The following is a 27,868-nucleotide window of genomic DNA, read 5'->3' on the forward strand; positions in this document are numbered from 1 at the left end:
AAATTTCTTCAACATGTGAATGTCATTAAAGTATTAATTTCTCCATCATAGATGAAACTCAGTTTAGCCGGATACAGGATCCTGGGTTGAAAGTTATTTTGTTTAAGGTGATTAAAGATTGATGACCATATTCTTCTAGCTTGAAAGATTTCAGCAGAGAGATCTGCAGTCATTCCAATGTTCTTCCCCTTGTAGGTTAGGTTTTCTTACATCTGGCTGCTTGCAGAACTTTCTCCTTCATATTAACTTTGGTGAAGCTAGTTATAATGTGTCTATGAGAATTTTTATTTGGATTGAGTCATGCTGGTGTTCTGAAACTGTCTGCTATCTGAATTTCAGAATCTCTTAGCATGTCTGGAAAATTATCTTTGATTATTTCACAAAGTAAAGCATCTGTATCCTTCACAGCAACCTTATCACCTTCAAGTATTCCCATGAGCCGAATATTAGATCTCTTTGAATTATCCTAGAGCTCACTGAGAGAATGATCCGTTTTTGTTCTCCACTTTTTTTCTTCTTTGAGCATTTGGGAGCATTCAAAAGCTTTGTCTTCAATTTCAAGATCCTTTCTTCTGCCTGCTCCATTCTGTTACTGAGGGATTTTACTGTATTTCTCAGTACTTAGAGGCTGAAAGCTTTTGCCTCAATGTGTCAAAATCTTTGTTGATTTTGTCTGTGAATTCATTGAATTCTTCAGACATCTTTTGAATTACTCCTTGAAATTGTAATTCCATCTTTATCTCCATTCTGTTGATCTTATTTGCTATCCAAATTCTGAACTCAATTTCTGACATCTCAGCCCTTTATGAATGGGATCTTGTGGTGTGTCTGCCACATGGTTCCTAGGGAGTTGATCTACTCTGATTATTCACATTGGCAGAGTTTTTCCTCTGATTCTTCCTCATGATTGTTTTTCACGGTTGGCTAGATGGGTAGGTAAGGTGAAATTGGATTGGGAGTTCCCAGAGTTGTGGTTAACCAGACCTTTGTCAAGTATCTTGGACTGATGACTGCAGCAGCTTTTTCCCCTATAGCTTTGCAAAGGACCCGTACAGTATTACAGCCTGAGACGGAGGAAACCTGCTTGGTGTGGTGGGGTTAGGTGGCTCTGTCTTTTTTTTTTTTTTTTTTTGTAGAGACAGAGTCTCACTTTACTGCCCTCGGTAGAGTGCCGTGGCATCACACGGCTCACAGCAACCTCCAGCTATTGGGCTTATGTGATTCTCTTGCCTCAGCACCCCCGAGTAGCTGGGACTACAGGCACCCGCCACAACACCTGGCTATTTTTTGGTTGCAGATTGGCCGGGGCTTGGTTTGAACCCACCACCCTTTGTATATGGGGCCGGCGCCCTACTCACTGAGCCACAGGCGCCACCCAGGTGGCTCTGTCTTGCATTCAGCTGGTTCTTGTCTGACCCTAGTGGATCAGTGACTCTGATGAAATCTTAACTGTGGAGAAATACAAGCAACTAAGACAACCCACTGTCCATGGACAACAACTGGAAGAGGAAAATCAACCCTTCTCATTACCACACAGAGTAACACCTAAGAGGGTCTTTGGGTGATTGGCCCAGCTTAGGAGTTCCAAACCAATTGACCCAGTCAGTACAAACTCTCAGGTGGGAGAGTTCAAAAGGTCTCCAGCAACTAGATAGCGAAGGTCTACTAGCTGCTCAAATTTGGCTCACTCCGGTGCTCTGTGGAGTCAGAAAAGCCTGCCCAGTAGCAGAGTTGGATCAGGGGGCTGTATCTCTTTCTCCACTTTGCTCCTTTTTCATGCCCAGTCACTGGTGACCCCACAGGGCTGAGGTCCTGCTCCCTCTACTAAGCAGATGTGCCAGGGCTTTGCCTGTCAGAGTCAAAGGAAGGTCAATGCCTCCAGGGCCTGGCCACTATCTCTGCCACCAGCCGGCTGGGGAATCTGAGGCCTACCTGTCTCGGGTACTCAATAGCCACTGGCATGTGTTCCACTTGTACTCAGTCTAATCTTGAGTGTAACAAGTCAGCAAATGCTTTTCTCCTTCAGCCACCACGCCTTTGCCCCTGCCACTCTGCAGCACCAGTATCCCTATAGAGCGAGTTCTGGTTTCCTCTGGTAGTCCTCAGAGTTGGGGAGGTGTCACTCCAAGATTAGACCCCAGCAGAATCACTCTATTGTTGCTGGATCTTTGTGGAAAGTGACCCTGCACAGCTCCCAGGCAACTGCCACAGCCAGGGATTTCTGGTTGTAGGGACAGCTCTGGGAGCATGGGACACACAGATCCAGTAGCAGGGCAGGGGATGCTGCACACAGTTCTGGCAGTGCCTGGCTCCTGGTGACTTTGGCAAGGAGAGTGCTCGGCTCATGACTCTGGCCAGGCGGGATGTGGCCAGGAGGCTCATAAAGGGTGGGGGGGGGCGGGGCACAGGATACACAGATCTAGCAGGGCTGGAGGGGGGCTCTGGCCAGGTGGGGGCAGGTTACTTGGTCTAGCAGGGCGGGGGCCACTCCTCATGTGCCTCCTCCCGCAATCTGCAGGGGTTAGGCTTCTGGTTCATCAGACAAGGGGGGAAGGTGGACTGGAATTTCAGAATGGCAGGGAAAATATTAGTTTAATTTTGCTGCCTGGCAAGAGAGTGCTCAGGGTCACAACATGCTCTGTCTGGGGAAGTAGACCCCACTTCCTACAGCTCTCACATGTGGGGTGAGAGAAGAGGTCCTCAGTTCACTGCTCACCTGTAGAAAACCTACAGGAAAAAACAAAGAGTAAAAGAAAAACAAACAAACCAACCACACAGCTTTCTTGTGAGAGGGGATGGCCACTTTTCCTTTGGGATGAATTTTGTACCTGAAGTTTGCTTTCTTGGAGTCACGGCTTGCCTCAGCAGAGGTGACCTACAGTTATAACTCTTCTCTCTCAGCTCAGCTCCTAGTCTTTAGCTTACTTGGGTACTTTCTGGACATTATCCTTCTCTCTGGATGGGAACTTCTGTCAGAGGCTGGCTCCAGTTGACCATCTTGCCCCTCCCCCATGAAATTTTAATACTGATTCTTCTAATCCATAAATATGAGATGTTCTTTCATTTGTTTATGTCGTCAATAATTCCTTTCATCAGTGTTTCATAGTTTTCATTGCAGAGATTTTTTGGCCTCCTTAGTGAAGTATATCCTTAGGCATTTCATTTCATTTCTTGAAGCAATTGTTAATGGTACTGAGTTCTTTGAGTACCAAAGACTGTTATTAGTATATATCAATGCCACTGATTTCTGTACATTAATTGTATAATGTGAGGGTTTGCTGGATTTATTTATCAGTTCTAGGATTATTTCAAAGTGATCTTTAGGATTTTCTAGATATAAGATCATGTCAGAGGCAAACAGATAATTTGACCTCCTCTTTTCCAATATGGACCCTGTTTCTTTCTCTTGCCTAATTGCTCTGGCTAGGACTTCAATGATAGTGGTGACAGTGGGCATCGTTGTCTTGTTCCAGTTCTTAGGAGAGATGCTTTTGACTTTTCTGCATTCACTGTGATGTTGGCTGTTGATGCATCATATATGGCTTTTGATATTTTGAGTAATATTCCTCCTATGTGTAGTTTCTTCTGGATTTTTATCAGAAAGAAGTGGTGGATTTTATCAAATGCTTTTTCTACATCAATTGAGATGATCCCCAGGTTTTTGTTTTTAATTCAGTTCTTATTGTGAATCACATTTATGAATTTGCTATGTCAACAAGCAATCCTTGCATCCCTGGGTTGAAACCCACTTGATTGTTGTGAATTATGTTTTGGGAGTGCTGTTGGATTTGATTGGCTAGCATTTTGTTGATTTTTCCTTCTGCATTCATGAATGTTTTTGGTCCATAGTTTTCTTTTTTGTATGTGATCTTTTCTGGCTTTGGTTACAGGTGATAGTGGCTTCTTAGAATGAGTTAGGGAGGACGCCCTCCTTCTCAATGTTATGGAATAGTTTCAGTAGATGGGTAGCAATTCTTCTTTGTAGGTCTCATAGAATTCAGCTGTGAATTAGACTAGTCATGTGCTTTTTTATGTTGGGAGATTTTCTATTACTATTTCAGCTCCTACTTGATATGTATCTGTTCAGGATTTCTATTTTTCATCCTGATTCAAGCTTTAGAGATTGTACACGTTTCTAAAAATTCATCAATTTCCTACAGATTTTCTAGTTTGTAGGCATAGAGCTTTTCATAGTGGTCTTGGATAGTGCTTTGTATTTCTGTGGTATCAGTAGTTATGACGACTCCTTCATTTCTAACTAATCATATTTGAATACTTTCTCTTCTTTTCCTGGTTAATCTACCTAGTGCTGAACCTATTTTATCTTTTTTATCTTTTCAAAAAGCAACTTTTTGTTTTAGTGACCCTTTGTCTTGCTATTTTAGTTTCAGTTTCATTTGGTTCTCCTCTGAGTTTTGTTACTTCTCTTTCTTTTCTAACTTTAAGTTGGGTTTGTTCTTTTTCTAGTTCCTTGATAACTAAAATTAGGGTGTTAATCTGTGATCCTTCCATCTTTTGGTGTAGGCATTTAATGCTATGATCTTCCTGCTTAGCACTATTTTTTTGTATCCCAGAGATTTTGTTCATATGTGTCATTTTCATCCTTTGATTCAAAAACTTTTGCTATCAATCTTTATTTTGTCACCGATCCAAGGATTGTTCAGCAACAAGTTGTTTCATTTCCATGTGTTTGTGTCATTTTGGGAATTCCTCTTGAGGGATTTCTAATGTCATTCTGCTGTGGTCTTTAATGATGCATAGTATGATTTAGATTTTTTAACATTTGCTGAGACTAACATACGATCTATCTTGGGATATGTCCCAGGTCCTGATAAGCAGAATGTATATTCTATGTTTTTTGTTAGAATGTTCTATAAACGTCTGTTATATCCATTTGTCATCGGGTCCCGTTTAACTCCAGTGTTTCTTTGTTGATTTTCTGTCTCCATCATCTTTCTAGTTCCATCAATGTTGTGTTATAGTGCCCAGATATTAGGATGCTGCTGTTTCTTTTTTTCCCTAAGTCTAGCAGCTTTTGTTTTATGAATCTGGGAGCTCCCAGGTTAGGTGTGCGTATTTTTAGGATTGTTACATCTTCTTGTTGAATTGCTACCTTTATCATTATATATTGGCTATATTTGTCTTTTTTTTTTTTTACTTTTGTTGATTTAAATCTATTTTATCAGATATAAGAATAACTTTTAGTGCTTGTTTTGTTTCATTTGCATGGAATATTCTTTTGCCCTTTTATTTTGCATGTATGTGAATGAACAGAATATAAGTGGGTTTCTTGGAGACATGATATATTTGAGACATGTTTTTTATCCATTCTGCCAATCATTATTTATTAATTAGGACATCTAAACCATTTACAGCCAATGTTAACATTAATATGTGACATACTGTACTATTTATGTTGATTAGTACCTAATTTCTTTGTTTTCTCCTTTGTGTTACTGTTTTATAACAGCTGTGCATTTTTGCTTTGGGTTGTTTTTACACTGGGGGATATTGATGGTTCTGGTTGATGAACAGGGCATTTTTAAGGGTCACTTGTAGGTTAAGTCTAGTGGTAACAAATCCCATAGTCTTTGTTTGTCTGGGAAAGACATTATTTTTCCTTCATTTATGAAGCTTTGTTGTTGTTGTTTTGCAGGATACAAAATTATTGGCTAACAACTATTCTGTTAGAGGAAACTGAAAATAGAACCCAATGCCCTTTTTGCTTGTAAGATTTCTTCTGAGAAATCTTTTTTTGTTCTGATGGGTTTTCGTTTCAAGTTAGTTAATGCTTTCACCTGAAAGCTTGTAGCATTTTCTCCTTGCTATGACTTTTGCCAGTCTGATGACTCGGTGCTTTATAGAATTCCTGTTCACAGTGAATCTTCCAGGAGTTTGATGGCCTACTTATATTTGGATGTCTAAATCTCTGGGAAGTCCAAGGATGTTTTCCTTCTTATTCCCTTAAATAGGTTTTTTGTGCATTTTTTTTTCCTCTTCTCCCTTGGGGACACCTATAATTGCTATGTTTGGGTGTCTTACACAGTCTCATAATTCTTGAAGACTTTGTTCAGTCTTCCTGACTTTTTTCTTCATCTTTCACTGACTGGGTTAATTCATATGTCTTCTTTTCAAGCTCTAAAATTCTTTCTTGTCCCTGGTCTGTTCTATTGTTAAAACTTTCCCTGGGATTTTGCACTTCCCTAAATGATTCTTTAATTTCCAGAAGTCTATTAGGTTTTTCTTAAACTATCTATGTCTCTTCAGTTTGTGTTGGTTTTCAACTTTCTCATCTATCTCATTGATCTTACTTGCAATCCATATTGTGAATTACACATTCAAATTTAAATCATTTGGCGGGGGTGGAGTCCATTGCTAGAAAGTTGGTATGAAACTTTTGGAGTGATGAAATAGCCTGCTGTTTTCATATTTCCAGAGTTATGCTGGTTTCTTCTCATCTGGAATCTCTACCCTTAGCTCAAAAGAGATACCTTTGCAGTTCAACTAGTCTGTTTTCCTAGGAACTCTGCTGTGCAGTGTAGACAGATAGAGGTATGCTGCCTTTCAGTGCCTGCAGGTAGGTGTCCACTATGGTATTTCTTGCAGTTTGAGTTAGTTGCACCTCAGACCCTGTGAGAGCCCCAGTAGTGGTGAATAAGGCTAGGAAATTCCCAGTTTCCAGTCCTCCGAATGGTGTGTTTGAGAACTAGGGACACCAGACTGAGACCAAGCTAGAATACTTGCTTTTAAGCCTCTCTGTGTTCATGTGTTGGCTGTGATGGTGTGAGGTGGGGTGCTCTCCTGCTCCAGAAGAATGCTCAGGAAGGATAAGAGCAGATGTTCTATGAGCATGTGATAGTAGGGATTGGGTTTTCTTGATGAGTTTAACATAGGTGGGCAGCTGTGGGACATATGAGCTGCTCACTCTTCCCTTGCTTGGCAATGGCATTTGTCTCTGTACTTCAGGAGTATAAAATAAACTAAATTTTTAGATTCCACCCTGTCCTAGCTGCAGCAGATGTGGTGGAGGCAGTGAAATCTGCTGTATGTTGAGCCACCAGACTGGTGTGGGCTGTGGATGACTGGCTATAGTAGGGGAGGTATGATTTTGTCAGGGTGTTCCCTCCATGGAAAGTAGGTTTCTATAAGAATTGACAGGCAGCTTGCAGCTTGGAGAGATGACTGCTAGTTTCACCTTCTATCAGGGCAGAAGTAGCTTTTGTTCTTGAGGATCTTTCTTACTTGGTTGTTTTAGTAGAAAGGAAGTGAGTCCCTATGCTCCATGGAAGCCTGGGTGGGGTAGATTCTCTGTCTAAGGCAGGGCAGCTGCTCCTAGGTGCCCTGGCCTAATGGTCCCCTTTGAAATCGCCCCCTGTCAGAAAGAGATTTAGGCAGCCTTATTGTTACAGGTGCTCTGTCAGAGGTGGGGTAGCCACTGCCGAAGGTGGTTTTCTGCTATTGATTTGTCTTATGTGAATTTAATTCTCAAGCTCACCCAAAATCTCTAAAAGGGTAAAGGTAAAATTTCACCTCTCCTATACCGGGTTATATGAACAATTTTAAAGTACTCTATTAATCAAGCTGTGTCCATAACTCATCCACAATTCAGAACGTATACTCTAGATTCATGAGTCTGACAAAAATACTAATATTGAGCAAGCTTGTTGCTCAGTGGGTACCAATATTATTGCACCCTTAGCAGCTGCAGAGAAGAGCAAACCTTTCAGAAGAAATTTTGAACAAGTGGAATAAAGGCATTGAAGCATTTTTAAAAAAGAATTATAAAATGAGATGAGGCATAACTCTACCACTGCAATATTGAAGACAAATTGCAATCAAAGATATGGCTACCAAAGGGTATAAGTGATCCAGTCAAAGCAAAACGGGACTGGTGAAGAAACAATGTCAAGAACACTATTTGGGATGCTCAAGGCATTTGCTTCTCAACTTAGTGGAATTAACATTCAATGTTTCTTTTTTTAAGATTCCTCTTATAGTCCCCCCAATTTACAATCCCTAGCAGGACAAAATTCTAAAAAGGATAACTCAATGTCATTGGCTATTCCCCTTGGTGGAGAACATGAGAGGTTCTGATAGCCTAGAAATAATGTAATTTCTCACTCTGAAAGTTAGGAAGTGGTAGATGCCCCCAACTATAAGCCACTACCCTGGGGGTTAATTAAAGGAGAAAATACAACAGAGATATAATTAAAAAGATTGGTCACGTGCACACAGATGAAGAAGCATAATCATTCAGGTCCAACATGAATTTTCTATTTCATGGTAGATTCTTTCCTGTATTTCTTTGGTATGGTGATTCTTTGGTACTTATAATACCCTTTATTTTCTCTAGTCTCAATACACATACATTCTCATTATAATTTTTGTATTATATCTCAGTGCAAATGTCACTTTACTGCTGATACCTTCCTTAACCATCTACAGATTAATTAGCAACCCCCTTCTGACTGTATGGTCTCCTTACTGTCTTATTTTTTAGAAAGATACACATACACTATATGTGTGTGTGGGTGTGTATGTGTATACACCCAAAATATGCATTATTTTTTCTTCGTAAGCAATAAACTGTGTTTTTCATGTGGGAAGTAAACTTCTCTGCATAGTGTTACAACTCTTGGAACTAGACCGTATCTGGTGATCAATGCATGAATGAAGGAATATATCTGCCCTTTCAATCCTTCATGATGTCCAGTCCTAGAACCACTCCTTTCACTCTTTTTCACTTCACTTCTTGATATATCTCCATGTGTGCTGGACAGAACAGCCTTGCTTAAACATTGCCAATGGCATCACCTTTGCTACTTCTGGGTCCCTTTGTTGTACTCACTGTGTAAAAGCTTAATATTGACTTTTAAAAGGAGAAGCACAAATATTCAGAATAAAAAGGGGGAGAAAATGACCAAAATAGTAGACATTTTAAAACAAGGTGACAATAACTGTAGTCAATCATTTACAAAAACTTAAATGGAAAATATTAAATTAAAAAAGATAAAAAAGATTAAAGAGAAAGCTTTAATAAGTCCAGAAAATTGAATTAAAATTACATTTACAAACTTCTCAAAGAAATCTACAGATACACTACTGCAATCCTTATCAAAATTCCATGATATTCTTCATAGAAATAAAAAAATCTTAAAATTTGTATGGAACCACAAAAGACCCTCAATAGCTACAGCAGTCCTGAACAAAAAAGAACAAAGCTGGAGGCATCACATGACCAGACCTCTATAGTTTGGTTTATTCATCCTCTCCAAATTTTATACTGAAAATTTTCCCCCAGTGTTGGAAGTTTGCCATAATGGGAGGTATTTGCATCGTAAGGGTGGATCCCTCATGACTAGTTTAATAGCCTCCTGGCAGGTAGGAGGAACTGAGTTAGATCACATTTCACATTTTGTTAGTTCCCACAAGGGTTTCCCAGAGATCTGGCTATTAAGGAGCCTGAAAGCTTCCCCTGGCTCTTGCCCCCCATTCTCACATGATGTTTGGCTATGCTGGTTTCCCTTCTCATTCTGGCATAAGTGGAAGCAGCTGTGGCCCTCACCAGATACAAATGCCAGCACTATACTTCTAGTATACTCTGCAGAACCACGAGTCGAGTAAACATCTTTTCTTTATAAATTACCCAGCCTCAAGTATTTCTTTACAGTAACAGAAATAGACTAAGATACAGACTTCAAAATACATAACAACGTAATATTGAATAAAACAGTGTGGCACTGGCATAAAGACAGACACAGACCAATGGAACAGAATAAGTGACTCAGAAATAAGTCCATAGATCTACAGCCAGCTGATGTTTGACACAGTGCCAAAATGCTTACTGGGGGAAAGACAGTTTCTTTAATAAATGATGCTGGGAAAATGGAATATCCACGTACAGAGGAATGAAACTAGACCCACACCTCTCACCCTGCACAAAAATCAAATCAAACTGATCAAAGACTTGAAACTATAAAATTCCTTGAAAAAAACAATAGGAGTGATGTTTCTGGATATTGGTCTGGGAAAAGACTTTATGAATAAAACCTCAGAGACAGAGGTGACCAAATAAAAATAAACAAATGAGAAGAATTATAGGATTGAATGGCAGGTCTATTTTTAGATGTCTAAGTGTTCTCCAAACAACTTTTCAAAGGAATGTATTCATTTGCATTCCCACCAGCAGTGCAGAAGTGTTCCTACCAGCAGTGCAGAAGTGTTCCCTTTTCTCCACATCCACACCAACATCTCTGGTCTTGGGATTTTGTGATATGGGCTAATCTTACTGGAGTTAGAGGATATCTCAAAGTAGTTTTGATTCGCATTTCTCTGATGATTAAGGATGATGAGCATTTTCTCATATGTCTGTAGGCCGTGCGCCTGTCTTTTTCAGAGAAGTTTCTCTTCGAGTACCTTGCCCAGCCTGCGATGGGATCACTTATTCTTATCTTGCTTATATGTTTGAGTTCTCTGTGGATTCTGGTTATTAAACTTTTGTCACAGACATAACCTGAAAATATCTTCTCCCATTCTGAGGGCCATCTGCTTGCTTTACTTACTGTGCTGTTGGCTGTGCAGAAGTTTTTTAGTTTGATCACGTCCCAGTAGTGTATTTTTGAAGCTGTTTCAATTGCCCGGGATATCCTCCTCATAAAATATTCACCCAGACCAATTGCCCGGGATATCCTCCTCATAAAATATTCACCCAGACCAATTTCTTCAAGAGTTTTCCCTGTACTTTCTTCTAGTATTTTTATAGTTTCATGTCTTAAGTTTAAATCTTTAATCCAGGGAGAGTCTATCTTTGTTAATGGTGAAAGGTGTGGGTCCGGTTTCAGTCTTCTACAGGTTGCCAGCTAGTTCACCCAGCACCATTTGTTAAATAGGGAATCTTTTTCCCACTGAATGTTTTAGAAGAACAAAAATCACATTATACCAAAGATATTTGTACCGGAATGTTTATTGCAGCCCAATTCATAATTGCTAAGTCATGGAAAAAGCCCAAGTGCCCACAAATGGAATGATAAATTGTGATATATGTACACCATGGAATATTATGCAGCCTTAAAGAAAGATACAGACTTTACCTCTTTCATGTTTACATGGATGGAGCTGGAACATATTCTTCTAAGTGAAGCATCTCAAGAATGGAGGAAAAAGCATCCAATGTACTCAGACCTACTATGAAACTAATTTATGGCTTTCATATGAAAGCTATAACCCCATTATAACCTAAGAATATGGGGAAGAGGGAGGATAGGCCGAGGGTGAGTGATTGGTGGGGCTACACCTGCAGTCCATCTTACAAGAGTACATGTGAAACTTAGTAAATGTAGAATATAAATGTCTTAACACAATAACTAAGAAAATGCCAGGAAGGCTATGTTAACCAGTGTGATGAAAATATGTCAAATGGTATATAAAAGCAGTGTATGGTGCCCCATGATCGTATTAATGTACACAGCTATGATTTAATAAAAAGAAATAAATAAACAAACAAATGAGACTAGAAAGAAAAATCAACATATGCTAACTCAGCCAGAGAATTAAAAGTGAGGAAATAATATAACTCATTTTAGGAAGCCAAAATTTAAAATTATGAGGAATGAAAATCATAGCCAATCACACTGATGTCATAAATAAAAAATCCTAACCAAAATATTAACAGAATCCAGCCATTTATTAAAAGGAAAATATAACAAATATATAACAATTAATACTAAAATAAATAAGAGTTCAGTATTTACTAATTCTAGTAAATAAGTAAATAATAAACTGCATTCATTCCAGGAATGTAAGTTGGCTTACCCCTTAATTGTCAATCAATGAAATTAACTGTATCAATAGAAAAAAGAAGAAAAATTGTTTTATCACAAAGATTTAGAAAAATCTTCTTATAGCAGTCAACACTTACTTGTAATTAAAAAACCGCAGCACACTGAAAGAAAAGGGTAGCATGTGTGTGCAGACAAGCACAACCTAAAACAGCTGAAGAGACAATGATAGCTTTTCCTTGGAGAACAGAACAGCATGAGTATACATGCCTGCTCTTGCCATTTCTAATTCTGCACCATATCAAAGTTTCTAGCTAGTGCTAGGGTGGATAAAAAAATAATGAATTGCAAAGAACAGCTGACCATATGATCTTATGGTCAATAAGATCTTACTCCAATAAGAGGCTCCGAAATTGATAAATTCAGCAAAGTCTCAGCTTACAAAGTTAGTATATATAAATCATTAGTACTTCTATACACCAATAACAGTCATGCTGAGAATCAAATCAAAGACTCAATACTATTCATCATAGTCACAAAGGAAATAAAATACCTAAGAATCTACTTAACCAAGGAAATGAAGTTCTCTACAAAGACAATTCTAAAACACCAAAGAAAACAATTGGATATCACACAAACAAATGGAAAAACATATCATGCTCAAGAATTGGTAGAATCAAAATTGTGAAAATGTCCACACTACCCCAAATAATTTACAAATTCACTGCAATTCCCATCAAAATGTCAACATTGTGATTTTGGAAATAGAAAAGAGCCCAAAAGAGCCCAAAAGAGCCCGAAGAGCCAAAGCAATCTTATGCAAAAAGACCAAATCTGGAGGCATCACATGACCAGGTTTCAAACTGTTCTACAAACATTAACTTTAAGGGTCTAACCAAAACACCATGGAATTAGTACAAAACAGAGACATAGACCAGTGGAACAGAACAGAGAACCAAGATGTGAAACCATTTACATACTGCAACATCTTTAACAGGGCAGATAACAAGGCAGCTGGGGAAAAGAAACTCTATTCAATAAATGGTTCTGGGAAAATTGGATAGCCACTGCAGAATAATGAAACAGGATCCATATCTCTCACCACTCACAAAGATTAATTCAGGATAAATAAAATGTGAGGCATGAAACCACAAGAATTCTAGAAGAAAATATTGGAAATACTCTTCTAAATATTAGCCTAGGCAAAGAATTTATGAAGAAGGCCCCAAAGGCAATCACAGCAACAACAAAAGCAATCCAATGAGACTTCATTAAATTAAAAAGTTTCTGCATGGAAGACTTCTGACTTGGGTCTTCCCCTTTGCCAGAAGCTGTGGTACTTTTCACTCCTTCTGTACTCCTTTCTGTCAAATGTAATTCTTACCACTGGGGGCAGGGGTGGGTGGGAGAGAAAAGAAAAGCCTCTGCACAGCCAAGGAAATAATCAACCAAACAAGTAGACCACCTACAGAATGGGAAAAAGTATTTGGAATCTATACATCAAATCAAGGGCTAATAACCAGGATCTACAAAAAATTCAAGCTAATCAGCAAGGAAAAAAACAATCCCTTTAAAAAGTGCATGAAGACATGAATAGAAGCTTTTCAAAAGAAGATAGACATGTGGCAAATAAACATATGGAAAATGTCCAATGTTCAATCAGTAATCATCAGGGAAATGCAAATGCAAATCAAAATGTGTTATCACCTTATGCCAGTTAGAATGGCTTTTATTGAAAAGTCCAAAAAACAATAGATGCAGAGAAAAAGGAACACTTATGCAGTCAGTCCCCAGGTTATTTACAAGATAGGTCTTGTAGGTTTGCTCTTAAGTTGAATTTGTATGTAAGTCAGAATAGGTATATTTTTCTATTGTCTGTAATAGCCTCCACTCATTATTGCAAGTTGTACATAAGTGGATGTTTGCAGCAAGAGACAAAGACAGGCCATACAAAATAGAATTTTTAAAGGTGGGAGACACGGCGGGGGGATCGCCTGTTAGTGGGGTTGCAGCAAATGGTCTTCAGTGTTTGCTTCTCTCAGCTTTTATAGAAGGCTATTTCCTCATTAGCCCAGAAGGTAAACTGAGGAAGAGAACAAAAACAGCAGCATTTTCTCTGAATAAATACATCAGCTCCTATTGTTTCTACAAACATTAACTTTAAGGGTCTGAGCAGACTTGAGAAATCCGAAACCTGAGCCTTTGTGTGGGGGCAGCCTCCTGTCTGTGGTCACACACACAGATTCCTTGGGGGATGGGGGGTTAATCCCTACTAGTTCACTGTGAAGTAAAACGCCACCAGTGGCATCTGTCTCCTCTGAAGAATCCATGGGACAGAAGAATTTTTTTGTTCTTCACCCAGAGGCATCTTCCTCTGTGACAAGGAATATAAGCTCTCCTACCCATACTTCAGGGCTCAAGCTGTTCCCTTGATCTCTGCCTGGCAGAGATCAAATCCCTACAATGTGTATTTGGTTTGGCTACTGACTGGGCAGAAGATGGCCTGGTGAATGTTTCTTGCCAGGACTTGCATGCAGCTTCCTCTGTGGCCATCGTTTCTTTAGAGTGTTCACAGATTCAGGAGGAGTGTTTGCAAGCTGTATCCCCCTATAGGCCAGGCTTCTAGGAAAAGCAGGAAATTGCTCAGAATTTAGCAGCTGGTTTAGCAGACCTGTTTTTATTCCTCCTTGCTCAGCTTATTTCTCTGTTTTTGCCTTTTTCTGGGGGTGTTTTCCCTTGCCAAAAATGGAGTCTTTGGTCTCCATCCTGCCTGCAACTATACAATTCAGAAATTCCACTTCTGGGTATATATCCAAAGGAAATGAAATCAGCATGTTGAAGAGACATCTGCACTCCCATGTTCACTGCAGAATTAGTCACCATAGCTAGATATGGAATCAGCCTAAGTGTCCATCAATGGGTGAATGCATGAAGAAAATGAGGTGCATATATACAAGAAAATATTATTCAATCTTAGGGGAGGAAATTCTGTCATTTGAGACAACACGGATCAACCTGAAGGACATTATGCTGAGTGAACTAAGCTAGGCACAGAAAGACAAATGCTGCATGCTCTCACTTGTGTGTGGAATCTAAAAAACCTAATTTATAGAAGCACAAAAAAGAATGGTGATTACTAGTGGCTGGGGGTAAAATGGAGAATTATGGAGATATTGGTTAAAGGATACAAATTTTCAGCTAGACAAGAAGCATATATATTCCGTAAATTTATGGTACGATAGGGTAACCATAGTTGATGTATTATATACTTGAAAACTTTTAAGAAAAAATTTGCTTTAAATGTTTTCACCACAAAAAAATAATCAGTGTATGTAAATTAGCTTTCTTAGCCATTCCACAATGTATACATGCATCAACACACCATGTTGTATGCTATAAATACATACAATTTTATTAATGAAAAATCAAAGAACCTTAACTAAAATAATCTGCATTGACACTTAAATACAATTTGTATTTTTAGTGATATGAACTTGAAAATCAATAAATAGGAAACCCAAATAGTTGATCAACAAGAGAAAATATGCTAAACTTTCTTTGGTTCCTTTTATCCTTTTCTACCATCTTCCCTTCCTCACACTGTTCCTTTCTTCCTCCTTTCCTCCTCCTGTCCCTTCTCTCTCTTTCCTTTCCTTTCTCTTTCCCTTCCTTTCATAATGACACTAATATTTTCAAATGCTAAAACTATTAACACTTATTAATAGTAATATGTTCCTCATTTTTGTACTTTCATATAGCTCTTTAATGTCTTTAGAAAGACAGAGATGAAAAAAAATATTACCTTTGCCTTTTTTACTATGGAGCACGATAACATTTTCTTCATCTTGGGCCAACCACTTCTCAACTTCCTGGGAGAACACCAACATCTCACTGATTTCAAATAGAAGATTTTTAGGTAAGTTAAAATATTTCCACAAAGTCAAGCCCAGTGTATTTAGCCCTCTTCTGATAGTCAATTTGACTTAGCACTTACCGCAGAGTGGGGACATTATGGTCGTCGATCATGAGTCTACAAACCCTATGATGGAAGTGTTTAGGGTTATAACCTCGTTCACCTAAAATAAATAATACATATGTTATGTTGTATCTCCATACCTAATAAAATAGTAAATGAAGAAGTTACGAATACTTAAAATTTTTTTATTAGAAATTTCTTATCTACCTTGAAAGGAAATTTCTGAGTGGTTTCTGCTGCTCTAAAACAAATACAAAGACCTCAAAAACATAAGAATAGTAGTAGTTTGTCTCAGGTAACCTAAGTCCAACTTGTTTTCTTAATAGGACTTACTTTTAATTTTCCAGCATACTACTCACTCCACAGGTAATTAGAAACCAAGGAAAGAAGCCAGGATAGCTGACCAAAATTGCTGCCCCACCCCCACCACCCTGAAAATGTCTATGTAGTAATAATATACAGGTAGAGGGAAAAAATCATGAGAGACAGAGTGGTAAACTAGGAGGCAATCTGTTTTCTACTGGGCTTTTTGTTTTTTCGTATTTTTCTGCCATCCAGAGTCTCTCATCACAGTCCACTTCTACTGGGTTAGGGTACACATTTGTTAAATTCTCTATGTCCTCATAAAGAAATCTGACGGGAACAACAGCAAGATTTTCCTAAGCCTAATATCACTAGAGTAGATCTTCCCTAAAATGGTTCACCTCCCCTTCAGACTCTTTGGTCCCACAAGGCCTCCCTCCCTCATAGGGTACTTGGTGCTATTGGGCCAACTCTTCCTTCTAAATGGGGCTTGTGCAAGATGGGAATATTTGAACTCACTTGCCAACAGCACCAAATACTTATGATTAAAAGCAATGGAAAAATAATATCTTCTTACAGGCAGCAACCTGTTTTCTATCTACAGTGGCAAAACATCAAGTCAGGTACATACTACACAGATTGTAGACTTGATAGTGATTTGGATGCTTCATGTCCAGGAACCGCACAACTTCCTAAAAAAGATGGATGCATATCTTACATATCCACATGCCACCAACAGAAGACATTTCCTAGGAATAATCTAAAATGATTATTACTTTCTACTCATTTGTCTCTCATTGGCATCTTCTAGAGGAGATTCAAGGACTATGAAGTTATGTTATTTCCAAGTCATACCTAACCCACAGTGTTTTTCAGACCACAAAGTGTGCTTGGCTACTTAGATTAGCCTGTACTCTCAAGATGCACTGTTTTAACGTTACCAGAGAAGGAAATTGGGTGGTCAACTAGCAAATTTAAGTAAATTTGTTTGGAATTATTAATTCACAGTAAGATATGGTTCTTACTTAAATCTAAGTCTGCACAGATATGTCTTTTATGTAACAATCTGGATATTACGGTATATCTAAACATTATGCAAATACATAAATGCAAAAAATATTGGTATGATTATGTGTGCGTGTATGCATGATAGAAAAAGATAAACATCAAATTTTAGATAAGTGTTAACAATATGGAGAGTCTTTTGGCTCATCTGTGTTTTCTCATTTTCTAAAATGAATGTATACCTGTCTGTGTATATGTATACACATATATCTGTGCAAAGAACATATATGCAAAGATATATCTCTTTATATCTCTTCAAAATGAGAAATAGTGATTATTATTTAAAATACAGTAAGTATCACCATACTCATCCAACAATATTTTCAGAAAATTTATCCATATGAAATACGCACACATACATATATACCTCAGTACAACCACAAAAGTGACTTACAAAATTTAAAAACTGATTAGTATAGTACCATCACAGCAATGATTACTGGCTTACTATTGAGAAAAATTTAAGGTATTAAAGTGATCAATTTGTTAAAGTGGTTATCCCTATCACGAGGAAAGTAAAAAAGATGAACACTGCCTGTACATAGCATGTGGAGTGGGGAAAGGATAAAAAGTCTTATACAATTCAAAAATTCATGGAATCTCTTACACAGCATTCATATGTATTTAAAAATCAAGTATTAGAACTATAAATATCTCTAAGAAAGTTAAGTGAACATGACTGAAGCTTTTAGATGAGGAAGAAGTGTTGAATCAAGATACAGACAATAGGTTTGGATTTGACTTCCTAAAAATTTGAAATTTCTGTTTATAAAATGCCTCAACAATTGACCAAAAGGGGAAAATAATTGTCAGTAAAGTTAACTAAATAAGAACTATGGATAGTATAAGAAACAAAATAACTCATTAGCAACAACTTAAGTAGTACTCCCTCACCCCAGAAGCCAAGACGAATGTCTTCATTTTGATTTACATACACATGACATTTTTTGGCTTTTAACAAAACATCCCATCTAATATCAAGCGTTGTTGCTAAATTGATAATTGTCACCACAAAACCTAACCAAAGAAAATTCGCTCAATTTAGATAAGCTGTCATTAACTGACATCTCAGTCTACTAAAAACCAATATTAGCAATCAAAAAATGCTTAACTCATAAAAGATGGATTCTGGAAATTTGGGGATGGCTGCCCTGAAGTAGAATGATCCATCTAATGGACCTCAGTCAAATTGCAAATGGATTTTTATACAGCTGCTCAACTCCTGAGTCTCTGTATATTAGTTATAGTTTGTAAAGTCGTTTCATGAATAGAAATATGTCCCTTCCTGAGAATAAGGGAGAATGATTCCATCAATAGTTTCAGTTCTTCACTTTTCCCTACACCCAAGCCCTTGCTCTTCACCTTATTTTTCCCTCTCTCATTTTGAGCTCCAGCATGTGAGTTGAATTGTTCAATGGGATGACACAAAGCAGAGGTTGCAAAAACACCTGTGAGATTCTATTCTAGACTTTGCCTTTTGCCATAGGCTTGAAACACAGCCAGGGTAGCCGGAGAAAAACATTTTGATATTCTTCATAGATGCAGAAAAAGTATCTGATAAATTAATGATTTGAGATTCTGCTTGTTAGTGATTTCTGGGAGTTGTAACATGCTGCAGATATCTTCTCCTATTCTGAAGTTTGTCTCTTTGCTTTGTTGATTGCATCCTTAGATGTGCGTAAACATTTTAAGTTGATCATTTGTTTTGTTTTGGTGGCATCTTCAGGTTTTACTATGCAGAGGATTATATCATCTGCAAACAGAGACTATTTTACCTCCAACTTGGATGTTCTTTATTTATTTCTGTTGCCTGATTTCTCTGGTAGAACTTTCAGTACTACATTGAAAAAAAAAAAATTGGAGGAAGTGCCCGTCCTGTCTTGTTCCAGTTCTTAGATGAAAAGCTTTCAGCTTTTCTCCATTCAGTGTGATGCTACTGGTGGGTTTGCATATAAGGCTTTTACTGTATCAATCAAGGTATGTTCCTTCTATACCTAATTTGTTGATGGCTTTTATCATGAATGGATACTGAATTTTACCTAGTGCCATTTCTGCATCTATGGAGGTGATCATGTGGTGTTTGTCCTTCATTCTGATGATGCAGTGTATCACATTTATTGATTTGAATATATCATATCACCCTTGCATCCTTGGGATAAATAACATTTAATCATGCTTTTTGATGTGCTGTTGGATTTGGTTTCTTAGTATTTTATTGAGAATTACTGCATCCATGTTCATCAGTGATACTGACCTCTAGTCTCTCTTTTTTTGTTGTGTTTTTCATTGGTTGTGGAATCAGATTAATGGTAAACTTGTAGATTTGAGTTTGGAAGAATTACCTGCCCTTTGACTTTTTTTTTTTTTGGGGGGGGGGCGGTTAGTTTGAAAAGAATCAGTGTTAGTTCTTCTTTAAAAGTTTGGCAGAATTTAGTGTTGAAGCCATCTAGTCCTGGGCTCCTCTTTGCTTATAAAAGATTTTATTACTGATTCAATCTTGTTACTCATTATTGGCCTGTTCAGATATTCTCTTTTTGCTTGGTTCAGTCTTGGTAGGAAATTTATCCATTTCCTCTAGGTTGTCCAATTTGTTTTCCTGTAGTTGTTTATAATAGTCTTTAATAATTCTTTATATATGTGTGTGTATATATATGCGTATATATGTGGATAAACATACACATATGTACTCTAAATATATATATATATTTATATATGTGTATATATATATATATATATATATATATAGAGAGAGAGAGAGAGAGAGAGAGAGATAGTCTCACTTTATTACCCTTGGTAGAGTGCCATTGCATCATAGTTAATAGCAACCTCAAAATCCTGGGCTAAAGTGATCCTCTTGTCATCAGCCTCCTGAGTAGCTGGGACTACAGGCACCTGCCACAGTGCCTGGCTATTTTTAGAGACAGGGTCTCCTCTTGCTCAGGCTGGTCTTGAACCCGTGATCTCAGGCAATCCACCTACTTTGGCCTCCCAGAGTGCTGGGATTATAGGCATGAGCCACTGTGCCTGGCCTGATCCTTTATATTTCTGTATTATCAGCTGAAAGACCTCATTTTTCATTTCTGATTTTATTGATTTGGGTCTTATCTTTTTTTTCCTTCTTAGTCTAAACATTGGTTTATCTATGTTGTTTAACTTTTCAAGAAACAAATTTTTCATTTTGTTCATCTTTTGTATTGTTTTAATCTCAATTTCACTTATTTTTGCTCTAATCTTTCCTATTTCTTTTCTCCATTAATTTTAGTTTTGTTTGTTCTTGTTTTCTAGTTCCACGAAGTGCATTGTAAGGTTGTTTATTTAATTTTTCTACTTTTTTGGTGTAGGTGTTTAGTGCTATAAACACCTCTTAGGGGCGGCGCCTGTGGCTCAGTCGGTAAGGCGCTGGCCCCATATACCGAGGGTGGCGGGTTCAAACCCGGCCCCAGCTGAACTGCAACCAAAAAATAGCTGGGCGTTGTGGCAGGCGCCTGTAGTCCCAGCTACTCGGGAGACTGAGGCAAGAGAATCGCCTAAGCCCAGGAGTTGGAGGTTGCTGTGAGCTGTGTGATGCCATGGCACTCTACCGAGGGCCATAAAGTGAGACTCAGTCTCTACAAAAAAAAAAAGAAAAACACCTCTTAGTACAGCTTTTGCTGCATTCCACGGCATCATGAGTTTCTATTTTTTTTTTTTTTTTAGAGACAGAGTCTCACTGTACCGCCCTTGGGTAGAGTGCCGTGGCGTCACACGGCTCACAGCAACCTCTAACTCTTGGGTTTAGGTGATTCTCCTGCCTCAGCCTCCCGAGCAGCTGGGACTACAGGCGCCCACCACAACGTCCAGCTATTTTCTTTGCTGCACTTTGGCCGGGGCTGGGTTTGAACCCGCCACCCTCGGCATATGGGGCCGGCGCCCTACCCACTGAGCCACAGGCGCCGCCCATGAGTTTCTATTTTTATTTATTTTTCGTTTGTTTGTTTCACATTAATATGAGGGTGCAAATAATTAGGGTCCATTGTTAGCATTTCCAGGGAAAAGTTCAAGTTGTAATTAAACCCTTTATCCAGGGGGTATGCTGTAGTCCCTCACATTGTGCACATTAGGTGAGATCTTACCCATCCCTGCTCTCCTCTCCTTTCCCCTTTTCCTCTTCCCTCCTTCCCCACACATGAATATACTTGTGTTTTTCTCTTGTATGGGTGTGTAGTTATTTTTCTTTTGGTTTAATATTAGGAGTTAGTACACTGGATACTTGCTTTTCTATTCTTGTGATACTTTACTAAGAAGGATGTGCTCCAACTCTATCAAGGTTAATACAAAAGATTTAGAGTAACTATCTTTTTATGGCTGGATAATATTTCATGGTATATGTATAGCTCAGTTTATTAATCCATTCACGGGTTGATGGGCACATGGGTTTCTTCTATGTCTTAGCAACTGTGAATTGAACTGCAGTAACACTCGGGTGCAAATGTCCTTGTAGGAAATGATATTTTTTCTTCTGGGTAGATACTTAGTAATGGTATTGTGGGATCAAATAGAAGGTCTACTTTTAAGCTCTTTGAGGATTGCCCATACTTCTTTCCATAGAGGTTGTATTAGTTTGTGATCCCACCGGCAGTGTTAAAGTGTTCACTTCTCTCCATATCTATGCTAGCATCTGCAGCTTTGGGATTTTTTTCTTTGTTTGTTTTTTTGTAGAGACAGAGTCTCATTTTATTGCCCTCAGTAGAGTGCGATGGCACCACACAGCTCACAACAACCTCCAACTTCTGGGTTTAGGCAATTCTCTTACCTCAGCCTCCCAAGTAGCTGGGACTACAGGTGCCTGCGACAATGCCCAGCAATTTTTTTTGTTGCAGTTCAACTGGGGCTGGGTTTGAATCCGTTACCCTCGGTATATGGGGCTGGTGCCTTACCCACTGAGCCACGGGCACCACCCAGCTTTGGGATTTTGTGATCAGGGCTATTCTCACTGGGGTTAGGTAACATCTCAGAGTGGTTTTGATTTGCATTTCTCTGATGATTAGGGATGAGGAGCAATTTTTTCATTTGTTTCTTGGCTATTTTCCTGTCTTCTTTAGAGAAATTTCTGTTCAAGTCTCTTGTCCACTTATAAATGTGATTGTTTGCTCTTTTTTGTTGATTAATTTGAGTTTTTAAATTTCTTTCTTCATTTCTTCATTCACCTATTGGTTATTCAGGAGCATATTGCTTAATTTTCATGTATCTGTATAACTTCCAAAGTTCCTTTCATTATTATTTCTACATGTGGTTTTATTTCATCATGGTCAGGAAAGATAACTGATATGAATCAAATTTGTAAAAAATTGTTGATACTTGTCTTATTACCTAACACATGGTTTATCTTGGAGAATGTTCCGTATGCTGATGAGAAGAACATGCACTCTGTAGCTATTGGATGAAATGTTCTGTATGTCTGTTAGGTCCATTTGGTCTACACTGTAAATAAATCTGTTGTGTCTCTGTTGATTTTCTGCCTAGATCATCTTCCCAATGCTGAGAATGAGTGTTCATAGCCTCAACTACTCTTGAATGAAATATCTCTTTCCTCTTCATCTAATAATGTTTGTTTTATTATATATCTGGCTACTCTAGTGTTGGAGCCATATATACATAGTATTCACAATTATTTTATTTTATTTTATTTATTTACTTTTTTCAGTTTTGGCTGGGGCTGGGTTTGAACCTGCCACCTCCAACATATGGGGCCAGTGCCCTACTCCTTTGAGCCACAGGCACCACCCAGTATTCACAATTATTATATTTTCTTGCTAAGTTTTCCCCTTAACATTATATAATAACCTTCTTTGTCACGTTTTACAGTTTTTGACTTAGAATCTATTTTATCTCATGTAAGTATGGCTGCTACTGCTTACTTTTGCTTCATGTTTGCTTGGAATATCTTTTTCCATCTATGTTTGTCTTTACATGTCAGATGAGTTTCTTGTAGGCAACATATAGTTTTGTCGTTGAAAAAAATACTTTCAGCCAAGCCTAGGTCTTCTAATTGGGAATTTAGTCTGCTTCCATTAAAAGTGATTACTCCTTTACTATTCAACATAGTGCTGGAAGTTCTAGCCAATACAAATAGGCAAGACAAGGAAATAAAGGGAATCCAAATGGGAGCAGAGGAGGTCAAACTCTCTCTCTTTGCTGACAACATGATCTTATACTTAGAGAACCCCAAAGACTCAACCACAAGACTCCTGGAAGTCATCAAAAAATACAGTAATGTTTCAGGATATAAAATCAATGTCCACAAGTCAGTAGCCTTTGTATATACCAATAACAGTCAAGATGAGAAGCTAATTAAGGACACAACTCCCTTCACCATAGTTTCAAAGAAAATGAAATACCTAGGAATATACCTAACGAAGGAGGTGAAGGACCTCTATAAAGAAAACTATGAAATCCTCAGAAAGGAAATAGCAGAGGATATTAACAAATGGAAGAGCATACCATGCTCATGGATGGGAATAATCATCATTGTTAAAATGTCTATACTTCCCAAAGCAATCTACCTATTCAATGCCATTCCTATCAAAATACCAACATTGTACTTTCAAGATTTGGAAAAAATGATTCTGCGTTTTGTATGGAACCGGAAAAAACCCCGTATAGCTAAGGAAGTTCTTAGGAATAAAAATAAAGCTGGGGGCATCAGCATACCAGATTTTAGTCTGTACTACACAGCCATAGTGGTCAAGACAGCATGGTACAGGCACAAAAACAGAGACATAGACACTTAGAATCGAATTGAAAACCAAGAAATGAAACTAACATCTTATAACCACCTAATCTTCGATAAACCAAACAAGAACATACCTTGGGGGAAAGACTCCCTATTCAATAAATGGTGTTGGGAGAACTGGATGTCTACATGTAAAAGACTGAAACTGGACCCACATCTTTCCCCACTCACAAAAATTGATTCAAGATGGATAAATGACTTAAATTTAAGGCGTGAAACAATAAAAATCCTCAAAGAAAGCATAGGAAGAACACTGGAAGATATTGGCCTGGGGAAAACTTCATGAAGAAGACTGCCATGGCAATTGCAACAACAACAAAAATAAACAAATGGGACTTCATTAAACTGAAAAGCTTCTGTACAGCTAAGGAGACAATAACCAAAGCAAAGAGACAACCTACACAATGGGAAAGGATATTTGCATATTTTCAATCAGACAAAAGCTTGATAACTAGGATCTATAGAGAACTCAAATTAATCCACATGAAAAAAGCCAACAATCCCATATATCAATGGGCAAGAGACATGAATAGAACTTTCTCTAAAGATGACAGACGAATGGCTAACAAACACATGAAAAAATGTTCATCATCTCTATATATTAGAGAAATGCAAATCAAAACAACCCTGAGATATCATCTAACCCCAGTGAGAATGGCCCACATCTCAAAATCTCAAAACTGCAGATGCTGGCATAGATGTGGAGAGAAGGGAACACTTTTACACTGCTGGTGGGACTGCAAACTAGTACAACCTTTCTGGAAGGAAGTATGGAGAAACCTCAAAGCACTCAACCTAGACCTCCCATTCGATCCTGCAATCCCATTACTGGGCATCTACCCAGAAGGAAAAAAATCCTTTTATCTTAAGGACACTTGTACTAGACTGTTTATTGCAGCTCAATTTACAATCGCCAAAATGTGGAAACAGCCTAAATGCCCACCAACCCAGGAATGGATTAACAAGCTGTGGTATATGTATACCATGGAATACTATTCAGCCATTAAAAAAAAATGGAGACTTTACATCCTTCGTATTAACCTGGATGGAAGTGGAAGACATTATTCTTAGTAAAGCATCACGAGAATGGAGAAGCATGAATCCTATGTACTCAATTTTGATGTGAGGACAATTAATAACAATTAAGTTTATGGGGGGGAAGCAGAAAGAGGGATGGGGGGTGGGGCCTTGGTGTGTGTCACACTTTATGGAGGCAAGACATGATTGCAAGAGGGACTTTACCTAACAATTGCACTCAGTGTAACCTGGCTTATTGTACCCTCAATGAATCCCCAACAATAAAAAAAAAAAAAAAAACAGTTATTACTGATAGGTAAAGACTTACTCCTGTCATTCCTTGGCTTTGTGGTTGTATTGTATATCCTTTATTTCTTTCTTCAATTACTATCATTTATCTTTGCAGTTTAGTGGGTTTCTGTAGTGATAAAGTTTGATTCCTTTCTTTTTCTCATTTGTATATCTGCTCAGTGAGTTTTATACTTTTACATGTTTTCATGATGGTAATCATTCTTTTGTTTCCAGATGTAGGACACCATTAAATAGTCCAATGGTGATAAGTTCCCTCAGTTTTTGCTTCTCTGGAAAATACTTTTCTTTCTTCATTACTGAAGGATGGCTTTCCTGGAAATAGTATTTTCTGGATTATGGCTAGATGTTTTTTTCTGTCAGTACTTTGCATTATTCTATTTTCTCCTGGCCTGTAAGGTTTCCTGTGATTCATCTACTGCTGGTCCAATAGATATTCCCTTATATATGACTCGACACTTTTTTTTTTTTTTCTTTCTTTTTTTTTTTTTTTTTTTTGTAGAGACAGAGTCTCACTGTACCGCCCTTGGTAGAGTGCCGTGGCGTCACATGGCTCACAGCAACCTCTAACTCTTGGGCTTATGCGATTCTCTTGCCTCAGCCTCCCGAGCAGCTGGGACTACAGGCGCCTGCCACAACAACCAGCTATTTTTTTGTTGCAGTTTGACTGGGGCTGGGTTTGAACCCGCCACCTTCGGCATATGGGGCCGGCGCCGTACTCACTGAGCCACAGGTGCCGCCCAACTTGACGCTTTTGTCTTGCTTTTTTTTTTTTTTTTTTAGAAATCTTTGTCTTTGATTTTGACTATTTGACTATTGTGTGCCTCAGAAAGGAACTTGTGGGATTACATCTATTTGGGAAACTTTGTGCTTCCTGAATCTGGATGTCAATATGTCTCCCAAGACTTGGGATATTTTGGTTATTACTTTATTGGAGAGAATTTTCTATCTCTTTTCTCATTTCTTGTCCTTCTGAATTCCCCCAAAGGCAAATATTTGTTTGACTAATAGTGTACCATAATTCCCATTGGCTTTCTTCATTCTTTCTTATTCTTTTCTGTTTTTGTGATACCTAGGTTATTTTAAAGACATGTCTTGATGTTTCGAACTTCTTCCTGCTGCTTGGTATAGCTGATTTTGAAGCTCTTGATGGTAATTTTTTTTTTTTTATTTAATTCCTTGAATTATTCAGTGCCAACATTTGTTTGGTTCTTTTTCAATAATATCTCTATCTTTGTTGAATTTGTTATTCAGATCATGAATTGTTTCCCTAATTTTGTAATATATTATCTATCTGTATTCTCCTGTATGTCAGTGAGTTTCCTTAAAGTCACTTTTAAAAATTCCTTCTCAGGCAATTTAGTTTGTTACTATGAATCTATTATAGGGGAAGTATTGTGTTTCTTTGGAGGTGTAATATTTCATTGCATTTCATGTTCCTTGTATCCCCATTAATTTCGCACATCTGGTGAAACAGTTGCCTCCTCCAATTTTATCAATTAGTTTTCATAGATGAGGATTTTTTTGCCTTCAGTTTTGTCCTATATGGGTAGGGTGCCTTTGCCTTGGCTGTAGGTGTGTACAGTGTTCATGTGATTTCTTCAGTTGTAATTAACATTATCAGTTTCTATAAGTATCAGTGTCCTAAACTGTGGATGTTCATGGAGGCAGTGGTGTGGCTTAGCTGAGGGCCACAGATACCATGTCAGCTGGATTCCAGGCTGGGGTCATATACTGAGCGTGGTGTCTCCACTAGTCATGGGGGTAGCGTCACTGGCTAAGTGAGAACCAGGTAGGCTGGTCTTCAGATCCGCAGAAGTATGTGTGGCAAGTGGCAACTTTGCTGGTTAATGTATGGGATCAAAGGCAGAAGTGGGTGCCAGGCAGTCTGGCCTTCAGTGCTTATGCAAGATAATCACCTGAGCTCAGGAGTTTGAGGTTGCAGTGAGCTATAACAACCTCAGTACCCTCAAACCTGGTCAACAGAACAAGATTCTGGCTAAAACAAAAAACACCTTAAACTAAATAGTGTGCATTCACGTAGAAATAAATATCCTTACCGTCATTTTATTCCTGTATAAAGAATGCTTTCCTGCGGCTGGGTACGACATGGCAATAATATGATCTGAAAGTCAAAGCTAACACTGTCACAAATGTCATTAGAGGTAAAACAATATAGAAACATAAAATTGATATATAATCAATCTCTTTTTTCATAGAAAAGAACTTTAAAAATTGAAGTTGACAGAAACCCAGTTAATACACATTCAGGATAATCAAGATCAAATATTAAGTTGTTTAATATTTGACCAGAAACCTTGCATGTTGTTTTTAAAAATATTTAATGAATTAATTATATTAAATTATAGCTGTATACATTAATGCAATCATGGGGTAGAATGTGCTGGTTTTTATATACAATTTGAAATATTTTCATCAAACTGGTTAAACATAGCCTTCACGGCATTTTCTTAGTTATTGTATTAAGACATTTATATTCTACACCTAGTAAATTGCACATGTACCACTGTAAGATGCATCGTAGATGTGGTCTCACCAATTACCCTGTCTCCACCCATCCTCACTCCTCCCCTCCCCTGCTCTTCCTCTTTCCCCTTCATCTTGGGCTGTAGTTGGGTTATAGCTTTC

General features: G+C 38.1%; 1 protein-coding gene across 1 annotated transcript in view; it reads right to left on the minus strand.

Moving 5' to 3' along the window:
- LOC128566484 (phosphatidylinositol 3,4,5-trisphosphate 3-phosphatase TPTE2-like) overlaps positions 1–27,868 on the minus strand; it is an 87,954-nt gene that overhangs the window by 28,076 nt on the left and 32,010 nt on the right. Inside the window, exons 9-12 of the mRNA XM_053563329.1 lie at positions 27,280–27,344; positions 16,688–16,748; positions 15,772–15,853; positions 15,580–15,668 (exon numbers count right to left, since the gene is read on the minus strand). Coding sequence (XP_053419304.1) covers positions 15,580–15,668; positions 15,772–15,853; positions 16,688–16,748; positions 27,280–27,344 — 297 coding nt within the window. The remainder of the gene's footprint in view (positions 1–15,579; positions 15,669–15,771; positions 15,854–16,687; positions 16,749–27,279; positions 27,345–27,868) is intronic.

Source organism: Nycticebus coucang, chromosome 15 (genome assembly GCF_027406575.1).
Source record: "Nycticebus coucang isolate mNycCou1 chromosome 15, mNycCou1.pri, whole genome shotgun sequence".
Taxonomy (NCBI): Eukaryota; Metazoa; Chordata; class Mammalia; order Primates; family Lorisidae; genus Nycticebus; species Nycticebus coucang.